Below are 17,770 nucleotides of genomic sequence, written 5' to 3' on the forward strand. Positions count from 1 at the left end.
ATCAAATATATGGTTGCAGGGATTTCTAGACAAGGAGGAAAACCTCCTAAATTTAAAGTACTTCAACAGCAGCTGTCTCTGTAAATAAGCTGTTTCACATTGTTTGTAAGAGGAAATTTTGATCTAAACAAAGCACCAGGACAGGGAATTCCAAACCGGTCTCAATGCAGGCTGAGCTAGGTAGTGAAACACCAGTCTTACATGTCATGTTACAGGGTGCAGATGTTCATGAAACAGAAGGTGCTTCATGTAGAAAAATAAAGTTCTTTATTGATTTTCCACAATGCCTGCCTTTCTTCCTGTATGTGTGGCATCAATAAAACAGTTACAAGAAATGGAATAGACTTTGATGCTGGGCATTTGGATAAGCAATGAACTGTGTTGGATGTCAAATTACTTCTGTTGTAATTGAAGCTTCTTTCTTTCTTGCTCTAACTATGGGCAAGTCATCTCGCTTGGGTATGCCTCTGTTCCTTCCCAACATATTGCCTTCTTGGTCTCTCTGTGTGAAAAAAACACCTGCTTAAGCTATCACCTATTTTATACTCTGGAGAACTGGGGAATCTTAGGTGACAGTGAAATACTTTGATCTGTTACACTGACATGCTGACTTGCTGTTTTATCTCTGATGCTGTTATGGTTACCTGTATCATTTCCTCTCAAAGTCATCATTCTTCACTATCAGTTTTGCAGTATTTATCCAAGCCACCTTGATGTATACCTGTCTAATGACCATCCCCATCACTCCCCAATCTTTCATCCCATGCTAACAGTCTAGTTGTGAGATCAAAACTTTTGTTATTGCTAATCCCCAAATTGATTCAGCAGCGTTACTTGAAGAGAAAACACAAAGGCTTTTCTTCCTCTTAGTGTTTTACTACTTTTTAATATATGACAAAACAGATTTATTATGGAGCAGACAGGCAGCATTTAGCATTGCTAAACAGAAAAACACTTCCTAGTTTTGCCCTTTTATGCCCTGGTGAATAAAAAGCTCCTTTCCCTCAAACTGTTTCTGGTATGGACTAACACCACAGCAAAGATAAGTTTAGAACCTGCTAGGAACTTGTCTGGGCTAAGGGCAAAAAGCAAGGAAGGGCTGACAGAACTAGAGTTGCACTTTTCAGCTCCTTGCTATCAACTTGCAAATAGAAAGAGCTGAGAAAAAAAGGAAGGTCTTGGCGGGGGGATTTACAGCTCTTCTGTTTCACCACTCCTTGGCACATTGACCTCAGTATGGTACTCGGAGGAATCTCCTGAAGGCATCCAAGGTATTGGGGTTCTGTTGAAGGAGGGTCTGTTGCTGAAATTTTGATTATATATCATGAGAGATTCTGGAAGCAAAGGGCAAATATCAAACTGAGGCACTTTGAAGGTCATCCGTTTGGCTGCTTTCTCATAACCCCCGTAAGGCATGGCAGTCCTGACATAGAGGAATACATGGAGTTAGCAGACAGAGCATAGGTAAACAGCAGGACTGACAAAATAAATAATCAAAGTTATCAGGATTGTAAATTCTACCATGTTGCAGTTCACTGGGCAAAAAATCCTTCCCAAGAACATGTGTGTATCCATTGCCTGTGTACTAAGAAAGATTTTAAACCAACACCCTCCTCTCTGCTCCTGTGCACTTCCTTCACCCCTGTTGCATCAATCTCCATCAAGCCATACACCTTTCACACCTGTTGGTACCCTGTACATGTAGGAGGTAGGCTGCATTATTGCAGAAATGAGGGGGATTTGGGTTGGTCCTGGATACCGATGTCCTGAGGCTGTGGAAGTGGGTGGCAAAATTATACAGAGAGGTTAACAGAAAATTGTTGCTGCCCTAGAAATATTTGTAAAACTTTCAGTTCTTATCAGAAGCAGCAGAAATACCCTGATTCTTATCCAAAGTACTGTGAAGTATATGGCTTCTGATCGTAAGTTTTTTCCTGAAGCCTTGAATTTTAAATGGCTGCAATAATAGACAGTGGCAAGCTAAATCTCCCTGATCAATGGGGCAAGAATGAAAAGGGAATAGAATTAAAGTCCTCTTACTCAGCTATATAGCTTTTCTGTCCATAAGTTGAATTAAAATCTCTAGCTCTTAATGTACATTCTCTTTGTAGGCCTCCAAAACATTTAATCCACAGGAGACTATGCTAAGCGAAATGCAACTAAAACTTACTTACACTGCACAAGACAGGAGGACTGTGGCCAGAGTTATTGTGTTTTCTCCTGCTAAATAAACTGAACTGAATAGCCAAGAAGACTTACCGGTTAAAAGACTTGTAATGGGGGAAATCAGCTTTGGGACTATATGACAGTAAGTCAATTGTGAGCTGACTTTTGTCCTCAGGGCTGATACCCATTGCTCGTTCCCAGGGGGAGATATAAGTTTTAAATACAGTGATTTTTTTGCCTCCTGCCTTTCCATCTATAAAGAGAGAAAAGTAAAACGCTGTAGTTAGACGACGCTTCAAATACACTGCTTTTCTGTATTCTGCTATTGAAGTTGAGATACCAGCTTTTTTTCCAGATTCTGTAAATCCTAGATCAAGTCTGAGATTTTATGGTTAGATTTCTTTTTAAAAAGACTGTCTTACACCACTTGAATCCTTATCCACAAAAACAGGTGTACCACAGTCTTAGAGCCACTCATCCATGCATTTGCATTAGAGCATATATTTTAAAGCTAATTTTTCATTATTCTCTCTGGTTGCTCAAATAGAAAGTTCTTACCCCAAGAACCAATGTCCTTACACCGTCATCTCTCACTACTTCAAGGGAAGCCTTATAAAAGGCAAAATGCTATCTAATTTCATAATTTACTTCTCTCTTTTTCTGGCTGATCATAGCAGACGCAGCCTCTCCACATAAACCTCACTATCATCATCAGATGCAACAAACAAAGCCCTGATTGTAAACTCCAAAACTAGGCACAGACTTGGAAGTTGGCCCTAACTGACCAAAAACCTTTAACCATCAAATTTCAGGGCCTTGGGAACCCACAACCATCTTTACTAACCTTTTCCACAGTAATCTATTCTTGAATGTTCTAAAAGTACTATCTCCCTTGTCTCAGTATTTTCATAAATTGTCATGTTCTTTGTGATTACATGAACAGACATTCACATCTTCCCCATCCTGAACCAGGATGTTAGAGATAAGTCTGGCTGAAACACTTCAGTATGGCTAAAAGCGGTTTGGAAATATGATGGGGTATCTCTCTGGAAGTTAAAAACCTGTCAGTGACAGAGCTGCACTTTGCTGTTAAGTCAGATACTTGATTGCCAGTAATTTTAGGTTAGCTTCTGGATGCTTCCATTAAGTAGATGAGTTTAGACAAGAGTTTTCATTCTGTGTGCCTTTTTTTTTCTTTTTTTTTTTCTTTTTTGTTTCTGTTGTGTATAACACCACCTTCCTAATAATAGCATTGGATATGTAGCACACTTTTAAAATTCTTATCCTTCATAAACTTTAAAACTTCTGAGCAGTGGCTTGTGCTTAGCTTGATTAGGGCAGATGGGAATAATAGTTTAATGGAGTTAGATATTCTGGTGCTTTCAAGGTGCTAAAATTTGTGTAGAAAACATAAATCCTTATGAAGTAAGTGGCAAAGACTGAACACTATTATTCTTATCTGAAACTTTCTTCTTTATCACACGTTCTTTGTCTTGCTGATTTTCTTCAAACCTTGCCAAATCCTGGGCTTTCCTGGTTTCACAGAATCACAGACATGTACAAGAATCTCATTTTCATTAAAAAAAAACAACAACAAAACAATTACCCCTATCTTTCTTTGTGAAGGACTTAAACTAAGTAGTTTAGAAGTAAAGTAATTGCTTAGGGTTGAAAAATAAAAGCAGTTGAGATCCATCTCTGCAGTAGAAGCTGTGGTATGATATTAATCCTCCTTCTCCCCACACACAGGAATAGGGTAACAATGGAGAAAAATCTCCTATAAGAAGATAGAGTATACACAGACTTCTTTTTCACAGGGATACCCAGAAATGTAAAAGTTGATTTTGATGTAAAATTCACATTCTTCCAGAATGTAAATGAAAAACCTTGGATTTTACAAGTCACTCATTCAGTCACTTAGGACAGTGGCTCCTGGTTCCCAATCAAGTTTTCTTTTTGTTGTAAAATCCCTTAGAGGCTGTTAAAAGAATGATTTCACCTGCTGATTCTCATACAAGAATGGTCCAGGCAAGGGAGGTGTTTCTGGTTCTTGCCTATGATTGAGCAACACAGAAGCATGCAAACAAAACTATCAAGATAAAGGCAGTTCAGCTTTTCTAAACTTCGCAATGGGACTTAGTTTGGAAGAATTCAAGTTCTAGTCAAATAATTTACTTGTCCATACGAGTAAGGTTGGCATGAGCTCTGACATCTTTAGCTATTTCTTGCAGAGAGATACTTGCCTTTCTCAGTACCGTCGCCTCCTTCTCTACCACTTCCAGCCGATTCCCCAGCATGCTCCCCTTCTCGGTCCCCAGGGCCTCCTTTGCTTCCAGGCCTAGGAGGAACAGTGGGATACTGGTGCTTACTGGAGCCGTGCTGCCCGGCTGTCACTCCTCCTACCATCCGCCCGTGGGCATAGCCACGAGTATCTTCCCCATAATGTCCTCCTGGTGGGATGAACTTCTGAAAGTGATCCTAGGGCACGAGAAAAGAGAGTAGGAATCCCTGTTACAGGACATGGTCCATTCATATGTGCAGGGTTAGGTCCCAGAACGTGAACTTCCAAGTCTCTGTGATCTGACCACTTTTGTGTCTCAGTTACAAAACCAGTGGCAGAACTTCATGCGAGTTATTCTCTATATTCAGTACAGGAGCAGTTGTAGAACAGCAGCAAGGGCAATGGAAGCACACCTTTTAATGGATACCTCAGAAGGGGATCTGTGTATTGTCCCCAAAAGTGATAAGTATGAATACAGGAGGAAGGGAAAGGAAGTACAGCTTTTGCCAGAGCAGGTAAAGGTCCAGACAGAGATACATTGGCCAACCTGTGGGAAAGCAAGCTGGACAAGAAATAGGAAGTGTTTTTATGTCAATGTTAAGATAGCCCAGCAAAGTCAGCTCAGTTATAGTGTGGGAGCTAAGTGTTACAGGGCACCAGAACAACAAGGTACCTGTGACAACATGAAAGCCTGGAAGATGACTGCCTGTATGTCTGTTTCCCGTACATATGAAGGTCTGCACGAAGAGGGGTGTTTGCACGTTGAGAAAGACTGAAGAGATAGCAGCCTAGGAAAATATGAAAGACTTCCTGGAGACCACAAGAGGAAAATGATAAAAAGGAAGAGTTTGTTTGTAGCAATATGTGCATTAATGAACTGAATCTAACCAGCAACAAGGCAAGAAAGAAATCTGTATCTGTCAGAAAAATCAAGTTGGTCTTATTTTCCAGGCCATCCGCTCTCCCCAGTCCAGGCTAGACAGCACAATCTGCACACCACATGCTGAAAGAGCAAACAGTCTGTGCAGGATTTATAGACCCTGTAGTGCCAGCACAAGGTCCAGTCTTTGCACACAGCAATTTTAATAAATAGTTGTGTGGAACAGAAACTGCTATATTCGGAAAAATGTTTTATGTATTGATTGTAGGTGAGATCAAAGCTTGACTCCGATCAGATAAAAAAAAAAGTCTCTCGTGTATTACAGCCCACACAGCTGCATAATGCAAGTAACCTGGCTTATTCCTGTTGGACTAGGGGACCAGCTACAGATGCCCAAAGATGTAACAAATACAGCTGAAGTGAAGGAATCTGTGGTTCCTCATGCTGCAATTCTGCTTGTATGACTGACCTCAGGCAGTCATTGGTAGACAAGAGGGCCAACCTTAGAGCTGGCTCTCAAAGGGTTAAGGATTTCTCAGGGCTCTTACACCTAGTACAGTTTAGCAAAAAGAAGCTTTGCAGGCTGTAAACAGGCTTCCAAGGCCAGCTGTTAGATCAGCTAAAAATAGATGAGAAGTGAAAACCCCACAAGGCTCAAGGCAGAATTATCTAACCCTCTACTCCCTGTGTCTCCAGAAACAGTGTCCAGGGTTTCACAGCAGGTCACCAGGCTGCAACCCAGGCAGGCAGCCAGCTGCAGGCTGAAGTGGCAGAGCTGGTGCCCCCAGGGTCTTTAGGGACTGCCTGTCCTTCTCCTAGCTGTGGGGAATTCCCTTTTTAGGAACAGAGAAGATAATGTTCCGCTGAATGTCAGGAAGCACTGAGAGGGGAGAGGATTGTGAGCATTAAGCTGTACACAGGAGCTAGCAGGGCAATCTGTTCAGTTATGCATGGGAGCTCAGCAGCTGTAAAAAGGCAAACTGAAAAAAGGGTATTTTGAGGGCTAGGGGTCAGAATGAGGTTATTCTCAAAATGTTAAAATATATATATGCAAGGTTAATGCTTCTACTGATTTGCTCAGTAATTTCAAAATAGGATTTCCATCTGTTTGCCTTCAGGTTTCACCCATACAGTGTGCCCTTCCTGAGAATTAAATCCTTATTTCTCTTTTCCTCTGGTTACTTACATGCACTCTCTTGCAAAAAGAAAAAAGGTCACAAAACATCAGCATAACATGAGCTACAATAAAAAGGGCTGGTTTGATTTTGTGCATAGCAGTATTCAATGTGACCAAGAAGGGGCATCATTGTCATCTGGTATTACTTTAAATTGCGGTATTATCACTAAGCAGGAGTGAAATTTCTCTGAAACGTGTCTGCCTCAGGAAAGCCACACCTAAATCTTACTTAGCTGCAAATGAAATTAGTTTTGTCCCAGGCTAGTTCATGATTCTTCGTGGACCCAGTGGGAAAACATCCTATGTTCAGCAGACATCTCCATTCAGATAGGGAAGACCTATTTTCCATGCAATATCCCAGACTACTCACCAGCTAGAATAAAAATACAATTCTCATTAGTTTTGGACACCACAATATATTGTCTTCGCTCAAATTAACAGGAGGCAAAGGCAAATTCATCTTTGTGAAGTCTTGAACCTCGGATTTAAATGAGCTGATTCTAAGACAGTGGAGCTCGGGAACGGCAGCCTCAGCCAGCAGTCTCGAGGTAGTCAAAGCTGGGTGGGTGCAGCTTTGTCTCTGGTACTTACAGCATGCCTCTGGCCCAGATGTTCAGAGTGAAATACACCTTACACTTGAGGGGAATGCATGTTCTTGGGCCACTGCTGACAGCATGTGGGGCTTTTATATATATGCGTATTCACATCACAAAGCCAACCTCTTCGTTAGGGCTGGTTGACCCTGGGGGTGGAAGTCCTAGGAGAGAAACTCAGGAGTGTCAAATGCGAAGGCTGCTAACCTTCCCTTGTTCACTCTGGGGGCAAATAACACTGCTCCTCCGTGGTAGAGTCTGCGCTGCCTGTGTGTTGCTGGAGGTAGTGGATGTTATCAGTCCCTTGCTGTTCCTAAATCCAGTCTAACAAGAGAACATTTGTGACAAGTTCATGTGATGCGTAGTCCCCTGGGCTAGCTAAAAAAATTGGGCTCATGTCTTTGAAGTCCTTAGTGCTGGCAAGAGCCTGATCCTACAGTCTGAGTGCCTAGATGGGTGAATTCTAAATTCTTTAGAGCTACTGCATGTGTCTCATGAAAAATAGATAATGAAAGATGATCCAACTAATGGAGCTGAGATCTCTAAGTACCTCAAGGCCCTTGACGTCACTGCAGGCAGTCCCCAGGAGGAGACACTGTGTGCTCCCCGTCAGCTCCTTGCTGTGCCCTAAAGAGAATGATTGAGGCCACCAAATGTGTTTCTATTTCCACCTCACTGATAAAGAGCTTCCCAAAGGTTTGATGCCTATGTGGTTACTAACACTTCTGAAGTTACTGTGACTGTGTCCTCTCAGTGGCAGCCACTCAAACGCTCCTTCATGGTGGGATGGGAGATTTAAAATTCAGACACTTGGAGACTCCTAGACTGCCTGCTGTTTTTATCCAAGTGTGTGCCTCCATCCTTAATTTGCAGTTGCATTGCCTTAAACCTATGATTCACTTTAAAAAAAGGGATGATAATAAAAAGTAACCTCAGCTGTTACAGTGTCTTAATTTTTTTTGAACAGGCTCCCCCAAGAGGCACAGCAGGCTGAGCTCCTGCTTTGTGTTTTGACATGTACTTCTGACTTGCTGTTTAATCTTAGGCAAATTATTTTTCACCTCTGTGCCTGAATTTACCCATCTAAATAATGGGAATTTTTATCTAATACTACCCAAAATTATTTATTTCTTACTTGTATATTTTAGATCATCCTTGCCACATTTTCTTTGTGAATGAAAGAAACTGAGTTTCAAAATTTTGGTCCAGTTTTCTCATAGTGCTCCAACAAACTGCCATGAAAAATAAAAGGCTCTTCCTCTCTGTCATTCTGCTGTTTCCACATCAGTTACTTCTTGAGTAAGAAGGCATCAGACTTATTGTTCGCTCCTATACAGCTTTGAGTATAGTCAGGACATCTAGGTCATCTGCACCAATCCAACTCCAGCACAGCAAGGCTCATTTTGTTAGACAAGTACATCTCAGCTGGCTCACTTCACTTAGGTCATAACCTGAGCCTCTCTTGTATCTCAGCTTGCAGTTATCCTGTAACATTTGTTCAAGAGGTTTAATATCCCCTGCAGAGCAGACTTCCTAGAAAGAATGCTTTTCCTACCATTTTCCATTTAACCCTACGTCCAGTGATCTTGACTGGCATTCTTCTAAGCATATTAACAGGCAGACAGAGCCATAAGTGCGTGCTTGTGCATTTAACCAAGTAGCTGCATGATAACATCTCTCTTCCTCTGTCCTTATGCTTTCCTTCACACACTGAATCACGTCTGGCTACTTAGCAGGTTAAGATCTCTGAGGCAGGTTGGTTGTATACTTCTGTCCACTCTGAAGCACCACTTTTGGTGGTGTAACATAACCACTTCCATTTTCTTCTTGCCATTTCTGCTTAGTCCTCTGAGTTCTTGTTCAGCAGCAAAAGGAATACAGGGTAACTCCTGCCAACTATCCAGGAGAAGAGTAACCCAATTCTTTAACCCTTTTTCACTTAAGTTCTGTTTTGCAATTGGTATATTAACTTTTCTGAAGAGACCTCTTGGCCTGAAGTCCAGCAGAAATTACTCGCCAACACATGTTCAGCTCGTTTTCATACAAGCATTGCCAAGATGTGGAAACTGCATTTATTTTAACTTGTGGGTGAATCTGAGAAAGTGTCAAGGTGGTTTTTTTTTCCTTTGTGGGTCTGGGGTTTTTTTGATGTACTACTGCTGATAATTGTCTGCTCAGATATTGGTTATTCCACCTTCGTAATGGTTTTCATTTAAGATGTGGTAGGTAAAGCAGAAAGAGGGGGGGAAAAAAAAAAAAAAAAAGGAGACAAATTAAGTCTTTCTATAAACTGTCTCCTGCATGTAAATCCAAACATGTAAATCCAAATCAGGTCACAGGTTATTACTAGCAGAGAGACTATTTTTAAGGATCCTCACTGGAAGAAAAACAGCATAACAGCAACACACAAAAAGTGTAACTATGGCTTTGTTTTCAGTTTCCGCTTGATGATAGTAAGAAGGTGTTACACAGAAGTTGCCAAGCGGAGGTGGGACCTTGAAAAGAGTTAGGGCAATAATGAGTGGGGCTGTAAGGCTAAGAAACATAGTTTTGCATTACCTAGATGTGTTTGAGGCCAAACAGATTTAGCGTTACGAAGTAGAGAAAAGGTCTGTGAATTGCTGATTTATTAATTGCTGAACAGTGAAGTGGGATTTAGGAGACCCAGAGATAAGACTGAGACTCTTTCTATGATTCTGGGTGATTTGTTAATCTTCCCCACGGTTCATTTTCACCATTAAAAAATATAGTAAATTCCCTCATGGTATCATTGGTCAGATGCTACAGTAATAGAGCACATAGCAAGACAGGGTTTCATTGTGGTCTTTAGTCAGTAGCAATTCTGCAGGTAGCAAATTGCATTCTGCAGCTCCACAGTGAGGTTGATAATACCCTCCGAGACATGGAGAGAACCACAATTCCCATGACACAGTGGCACAGCCTGGGCTGAGAAAAATAAATCCTTCTTCTGATTTACTAGACAGGGCTCTACAGAGCCCAGCTTCTCCAGCACAGCACTAAACAAGGAGGATGTCACATGAACTCTCCCTGTTTGGCAGGATATCACTGTGCTACAAGTGTCAGACTCGGCCCTCACTAAAAACATACCCTTGTACTGTATATTTGCAAGAGAAGAGGATCACAGTATTGAAAACAGCTATACAGTAGGGAGTGCATTTCGTTTTGCTCATATTGGGAATGGTCAGTCTTTTTGACTGTGGATGGAGCTGCAGCAGTGATAGTGGCAGGTGTTCACTTTTGCATGAAGATGTCTGATATTCATGCACACACAGAATATATGTTTTCTCCACTAAAAGTAAGGAGAGTGATCTGATTGTTCAGTGTGGTGGTTTGGCTGGAGGAGGAGGAGGAGAGAAGCAGGAGGGTGGATTGATGACACGTGACTGCCGAGATCTTCTCCCTTGTGTGGTTGATAGCTACAGCACGGGCTATTCTGGGACCCCTTACATGGTTTGGATTTATTTTTAATAACCTTTCTCTTTCTGTGTTTTTATATTACATTACCTTGCTGTTAAACTTTTTGGGAGAGGAAAGAAACAATCTGTACTCCATCCCAGACCTTTCTTGCCCTGCTTTGCTAAGTGTGTCCTGAGAATATTCTAAGACAGTTAAGAAATCTATGGTGTAAAAGCAGAAAACACACCACCAGCTTTAAATCCCATTACTGTCCCACAGCCTTAAAGGCACAAAGACTTCTTTGGGATGATGAGCAAAGGATGTAAAAATTAAATGAGAGGGGGAAGTAAATGGAAGTAGGAGTAGGAATTCTTTGCCATTATCTTCTTCCCACATTTCCTTTTTTCTTTAAGCCTTGTTTTCTTCATCTGCCTTTGAGCAGAGACAGGAGCAAGAAAGGAAAGAAACAGAAAGCTAATAAAATATTGCAGTCAAAAGGGCTTTTGATGAAAGTTATTTGGTGCTAAGGTCAGGTATTGTGCAGAAGGTCTGGAAGATAACAGTGAGCCACAGATCTGTTGGCTTTACCTGTCCAAGAGTAACCCGCTTTCCGAGAGAATGGCTCTGTTGCTGTGGTCACTCTGCTTTTCTTCTCACTGCTCTGAGTGCCAGCAAAGGTGCTAACTCATGCGGGCTGTGGTGATGAGAGCAGTTATCCATGGAAGCAGTGGATGCAGCCTGGCAGAGTCCTTGCACAGAGCACACAGGGCAGCCAGCAAATGTTAACAATTGTGTTTGTGATCCTGCTAAGCTAGCCCTGAGCGAGGGCTCTAGGGCAGACCGAACTCTTCCCGCACTGACCAATGGACATTTGTTATCTGTACCGTGGAGGATTTTAAAGCAGAGTACCAGCTGCCGTTTGGAGACCATGCCATTGTTCTCATATAGCAAAGCCATAAAGAAAATGCTAGGCTTGTTAGGGTCTAGTATAAGCCCCAAATAAATTTCTCCACAGCACAGTATCTTACAGTTTTGCTCAAAGAGCTTGGTAGCAGGGATGTTCTTACAGAAGGAGAGATTCACTACAGAAAGGGTATGGAGAGAAAGTCAGGCATGGATGAATAAACGAAGTAAGAAAAACAGCTAACAAAAAAGAAGCAATTGTAATCAGCCTCTGTAATGTCAATCTTGGAGGGACTCTGTGCATGTCTAGTTTGTCACAGCTCATTCGCTTTGAATTTCTATGATTGAACACCCTTAAGTGACACTCTCAAAATTTTGAAAGTTTGGACTTCAGCCTGTTTATTCCCCCACCTTATTATTTTCTCACTCCTCCTCACTGCAGCAGACTCTGACATACGAACTTGGCCCTTGTATGTTTTAGAAGCTCTGAGATTGCTGAGCATTTATAAAAACAGCTTGCATTTCTCTAGAATTTTCATCTGAAGAGTCCAAAGTTCAACACAGCATTCGTTGTCACATCCTTTCTAGGAGATAGCTCAGTGAAGAGATGAACTACCTAAAGCACAGAGATGAAGAAACTGCCTGAAGTCTAACAACACTGGATATGCTTGCTGTATCTCTGGTCTGTCATCTCAGATCTGTGATCTGACCTACTGTTGTAATTTTAATGACCTTTTTTTTTTCCAGGCATCTTTCCACATCCTTCTTCCCAAATTGTCATTTTCAGAACTGAACTGCAAAGATTTACTTATTGCTGCTTTTGAAAACATAAGAGGGCTAAAACATAGTGTGTTTTTGTTTGGCAGAATATTTTCTTCAGCTTGACTTACATTATTTTGCTTGAGTTTCCTCATAGATGCCATGAAGGCATAAAATGACACCAAATAACTTTTGAAGAACATCAGAAGATGAAATGCTACATCAAAATGCATATGAACCTGAAACATTTTCTATTTGTTTTACTGAACTGCTGACAATCATGTGAAAGGAGATTTTAATTTGCAAAAGTTTAAGTAACTTCAGAAGACTTTACACCAGCAACTAACTGTGGAAAGAAGTTCAAAGATTAAACAACAGTACTACCTCATGGGAAAAGTTAAAAAAAGAATGTCTGAATTTATTCATCATAACTGATAGGAAAATACTTTAGAAGAAAACAAATATAGCTTCTAGTAAATAAACTGAAGGTATTGCAGTGTCAGGGTAGATGTTCCTGTCTGAATTTTCATTTATGGAACCTCTTGCAGAAATGAGCAGAGTTTTCTGCCCAGCAGGAAACGTAAAAGCATATCCTAGGCTAAAAAGAGAACTGTACCTACTGGAGCTGAAGTCAGACCTGGATGGATCATTTCCATCTTGCAAAGAAGAAATGGAACAGATAAAAAACCAATTAGTCCTGCCCTGTGCAGCTCTGAACACCTGCCAAACATGCAGTCTTCCCTCATCACTCAGTGCCGAATTTTCTCATGCTTCTGCATGTGTGATACCAAGTATTTGCCAAAGGAAACTAATGCTGCTGCCAACAGGAAATAAAACTTATGTGTTTATATAATTTTGGCTTTTTCCTGCACTACTTTGCTGTTAGATTCCCCAGACCATGCACATACAGAGGAGAGCTTGGGCACACTCACATTTCTGTTACCCCTGGGTGCATGGAGTAACTTTTCATCTCCAACCTACCACAGAGTTGTCGGTGAAGGCATCAGGGTTATTCTCATAAATGAACTTCTCCACCCTCAGCTGACGTAATTTGAACATCTTGGATCCTTTGTTTGTGAGGAGAGAAAGCTCTTCTAGCATCACATCTCTGGGGATGCTGATCTTCTTCCCCAAGTTCAGCTTCGACACCTCTTGTGGCATGACTACAAAACATATGAAATGAGATGCTTTAGGAAGTGCTTTGGTCCAAGTCTCTTGTCCATTGCTTCCCAGCATCAGTAGTGACTTCTAAACTGCCAAATTCTCTTCTAAATTAAGTTTTTAGGAAATAACCTAGGCACCAAACTTTTACATCGATAACCCTTTGGATATAGATGGGTGGAATTTATTCTGGATTTCCAGGCAGATCTGCGCAGAGAATAGTTGCATAAGGGTGGGGCTGGTTGCATGTGTCCCACATCTGAAGCACCTCAGTCAGTGCAGCAGGATTCCTTGGTACTGCCTCAAAATGCATCACTACCTTTTCTGGTTACTGCCCTACGCTTGCCTTCCCTTCTCTGGAATTAGGTGAGTGGCAGTCAGCTCTTTGGACTGGGCTGACATATAATAAATAAAGACGACTGTGGTGTGCTGTGGTTTAAATATTGTCCTGAAACCATGGCAAGATTCCATTTTATTATATCTGTTTGTTTGTTTGTTTTAAGGAGTTTTTTTAAAGGGAAAAGTAGTTGAAGTTCTCTTGAAGTCTTAATACACTGGCTACTCGGTAAGTCCTTTTCCGTTTAATGTGGTACCACCAACTGTCCATCAAAGCAATGGATTCAAACATTTTCAGTGATCTTGCAGAAATGCAATTAAAGCTTTTCATTCAGAAACAAGCAACTTTTCCTAGGCTTTCTTTTTTCTGTGTTAAGCAAGGTTAAGAGCACTTACCACGTCTACATCTCATTTACAACACAGAATGAATCTTCATCCTTAAACTGGTATAAAATTTGTATAAGCCCTTTCATTTTATTAGACATTCTCTGAAGAAATTGTATTTTTTTTATGCAAGCTAATATATAGCACTATTTCCTAGCACAGGAAGAAATGCCCTTTAACTGAAAATTGGGGGTTTACTTACTTGTTTACTTGAATAAAAGATTAGGAACAAACAGAAAAATAGATACTTGAACCTCAGCAAAAAAGTTTCTACAGCCCTTTTTGGAGGCTGAAAAAGGGACAGCGCTGAATTATTACTGTTCAAAACCTCTAAAAACCTTCCTCATGCTGTCAGAAGTAAAAAGGATATCACAGTTAATTAAAAGTCACCCTACCCAATGCATAGATACTCTGTAGAAAGAAAAAGTCCCAAGTTATACCTGCTGAATAACCCCCTCTAAGAGACTTTGACTTTTTCAACTGATGAGTGCTGGAATCAAAGGAATTATCTTGTATGGAGAAAAACAAATTAGAGACAAAGGTTATAAGAGAGAGAACAACATAGAATATAACTAGGCACTGCAATATTGATAACCGTAAAAGATCATGTTTTCTTCCCATTCATACTGGTGTGCATCCAAATTAATACTGCAGGGGAACATGGGTTTACAAAGTGTAATCTAGGTCAGGATTTGACCTGAGTGTGTGTGCAATGCTTTTAAACAGTAAATTAGAATATGTAATGTGGTTGAAGGCTGAGCTTTAGCAATATTTGTGGCTCTGCCTCCTGGTATGTTCACTGTATGTCTTGCTGTGGGAATTTGGTCAGATAGGGTGTGAAATTTTAAAGGCTGAAATTCGGGTTGAAATCCAAACAGTTTTGTGTGCAGTTTTGCATATCTTACCTTCGTGTGTCAGCTTCCCAATGAGTTTAGTGGACTTTTTCCTTTTAACAGGAGCAGGAGTCCCTGCAAGGGGCATTCCCACAAAGGGTTCTCTGCTTTGCTCTAAACACACAAGGAAATGGAGAATGAAACACTGGAAAGGTATTTCTTGCCTCTCTTTTAGTTGCCATCTACAGTTAAGAGTTACACAGCCTTTATTTCACACACAGGTTCTTCTCTATCCCTTCCATGTGAAGGAGCTAGTGAGTGGCATCATCCCATACAGAATATCAGCAGGCCATTGTGGTGTTCTCTGGAGACTTAGCGTTATGACACAGAACACGGCAGCAGATCACAGCAGAAGCATTGCCAAGGTGCCATATAGCATTGTCATCCAAAACAGGCATTTTAATTGCAATATGGCAGTTTCCCAGCACCCCTATGTGCCACAGTAGTACTCTTACCATCTTGTGCTGCAGTAACAGAATATCAGTTTGAAAATTTTCTCTTATCATACTGTATTACAATACCATGCAGTTATCATTAGAAGGTAATATGTATTTTTGTATAAAAATTTTAGGTCTGTCCATGAGTTATTAGGGAGCATTTTGAATGATGTGCAGGTTTGGTTTGGATATTTAGATAGTCCTAGTAGAATTAGAATAGGTATTCATAAAACCACTAGGCTGCAAGTTCGGGGCGTGGGGAAAAAAACCCAACCCAAAACCCTAAGTAATTCCGTCTTTTATTACTGCTACTGTTTTGTTACAGAAAGGCTGGAGGAAGAAGGCAGAGGCAATTTGTTAAAAGAAAAGTTGTCCACCCAATTTGTTTGAAGTCAGTTGCACCTGTATCTTATGTATTGATCTTATACCATATAATTTTGGAGGGGCAGGAGGGGAGGAGGGAGACTTCTTCTGGTACAGTGTTCCCCATCTCTGTCCCCAGCTAGGATGAGAGATCTGTACTGCAAAGTCTTGGAAAATTAGGAGAAATCTCAGCAATTCCACTTCAGGCAGCTTCTCAGAGTCCTTCTTGGGGGTTATCACACATAATGTAAGTAGAGTAAATGTTTTGCTTTCACCTCATCCCTGTCCATGCCCAAACAACACACCATATAGGGGGACAGATCCTCACCTGATACAATACAAAGAAAAATGAGCAAAGACCCATTGGCTGCAGCAGTAGCGATAACTAACTTCCTCTGTCCTTGTGATTGTTGCGCTTTAGTTGCTTAAAATTTCAGAACTGAAAACATTGAACTGTGGGTTATATTTTAAAACTATCAAGCAAACAGCTACAAGTGTGTACACAGTCCTTGTTGTGATCAAGACATTTTTATCTCCTATGTATTTTGCAGTTTTATTCCACTGTTGCTCCTTTTGCAACATGATTTTCATGTGATGAGGTGGACATAACTCTAAAAGAAGCCCAGCCACAGCAAACCAGCTTCAACCACATTGGCAGATACTCTCTTGGATTAGTTTTTCTTTCAGATTTCCAAGCTTTTCTTTTTATTGAGATGCTGCCTATGTAGTTCACGTCATAGAAGAGCCCATCCTGGTGTATTCCCAAAGCAAGCGTGAGCAGGTGCAGCCATAAAGCATGCACTGCACATTCTCCTCAAGCAGCCGGACATCTGCTTGGCTATATAAAAGAAGCAGGCCCTGCTTGACAGGAAAGGGGTGATGCTGCCAGAAGGCAGGGGGGGTGGGAAGTTATGGCCCATCTGATGGGTCATAAGACTGGCAAAACAGAGGGAAATCATCTATATGCCTCAAACATGGACTCCCTGGGGCAAGGCGGAAAGGGCTGGCCCTGGTGGGGCACTGTGCTCCTCTAACACACCCATTCTCAAGGAGCAAGAAGGGCAAGTCCATCCCATTCAGCTGTCTTCCTTTATTAATCCAGCAGGATTGGGGAGTGGAGAACCTGCTGCATGCAATTGGTCTAGCATAAGGAAAGGGGCAGCAGTCTTTCACTATGGACAGAGTCCAGGGCTACTCTGGGACTACTGCTCCTTCAGCTACCCCACTGCAGGGAGGCTGCTGGAGCCTCAGTCCCCATCCTCCCCACTATCCCATACGTAAAGCCAGGGCCACAATCATCCTTGTCTCCCCTGAGCTATATCCCTCGGTTCAGTTCCTGTCTTCTTCTGCATCAGTCTTTGCAGCAGTCATTTCCTTGGTTTTGCTGCAAAGCAAACCAGTCTTTTCCCTCTCCAGCACCTGCTCTAAACTGCCCGGTCAACTCACCTCAAGCTTGCAGTGCCAGGCTCAGACCAGCTCAAGCGCCTGCCTCAGAGCTCGGCAGTGGGCTGCTTCCTCCCAGCCTGTCTCTGGGTGCTGCTGGGGAGCCTTGTCCAGCAGCCCAGCTCACCCAGGGTGCCTGCGCGCCCGCAAGTTCTGCCCAGCACAAAGTGCTGATGCGAAGTGCTGTGAATTTGACTCCTGAAGGCTGCTCACACAGGCATCCTGTGGTTATTAATAGCCAAAGGCCCAGAGGGCAGAGTCTCAGATAGCACTGCCACCAGCCCCTTGGAGAGGGAAAGGAAAAGGTTGCTCCTCAGGCCTTCTGCAGTCACTGCCTCAGTTCCCAGGAAGACCAGGCCCTCCATAGGTGCCTCTCATCTTCCTCCTCTCTGTTCAAATCAACATGCTGTTCCCCTTCATCCTTTATTGCATTTTAATGCAATTCATAAAACCTTCTCAGTATCCTGTTTATCAGTAATGCCTCTAAGGCTCTCTTGGGTCTTGCTCTGTTTAAATCCCTCTTCTGCCTCCTCCTCACTCCATCATTCAACCCAGTGTCCTCTACGTTCTCATATAG

The 17,770-nt window shown here is 41.8% G+C and overlaps 1 protein-coding gene across 2 annotated transcripts; it reads right to left on the bottom strand.

Moving 5' to 3' along the window:
* Positions 1-869: 869 nt before the first annotated feature.
* Positions 870-17,345, bottom strand: MYOZ1 (myozenin 1). Of its 2 annotated transcripts, XM_056352242.1 has the most exons (6): positions 17,197-17,345; positions 14,963-15,064; positions 13,158-13,339; positions 4,410-4,644; positions 2,260-2,419; positions 870-1,423 (listed from the first exon to the last, which is right to left on the bottom strand). In XM_056352242.1, exons 2-6 carry the CDS (start codon positions 15,036-15,038, stop codon positions 1,192-1,194), a joined length of 885 nt encoding a protein of 294 aa, XP_056208217.1. In that variant the 5' UTR covers positions 15,039-15,064; positions 17,197-17,345; the 3' UTR covers positions 870-1,191. The 2 variants fall into 2 exon arrangements, with proteins under 2 accessions (XP_056208217.1, XP_056208218.1); XM_056352243.1 differs by lacking the exon at positions 14,963-15,064.
* Positions 17,346-17,770: the final 425 nt, after the last annotated feature.

This window comes from Falco biarmicus, chromosome 9 (assembly GCF_023638135.1).
Source record: "Falco biarmicus isolate bFalBia1 chromosome 9, bFalBia1.pri, whole genome shotgun sequence".
Lineage (NCBI taxonomy): Eukaryota > Metazoa > Chordata > Aves > Falconiformes > Falconidae > Falco > Falco biarmicus.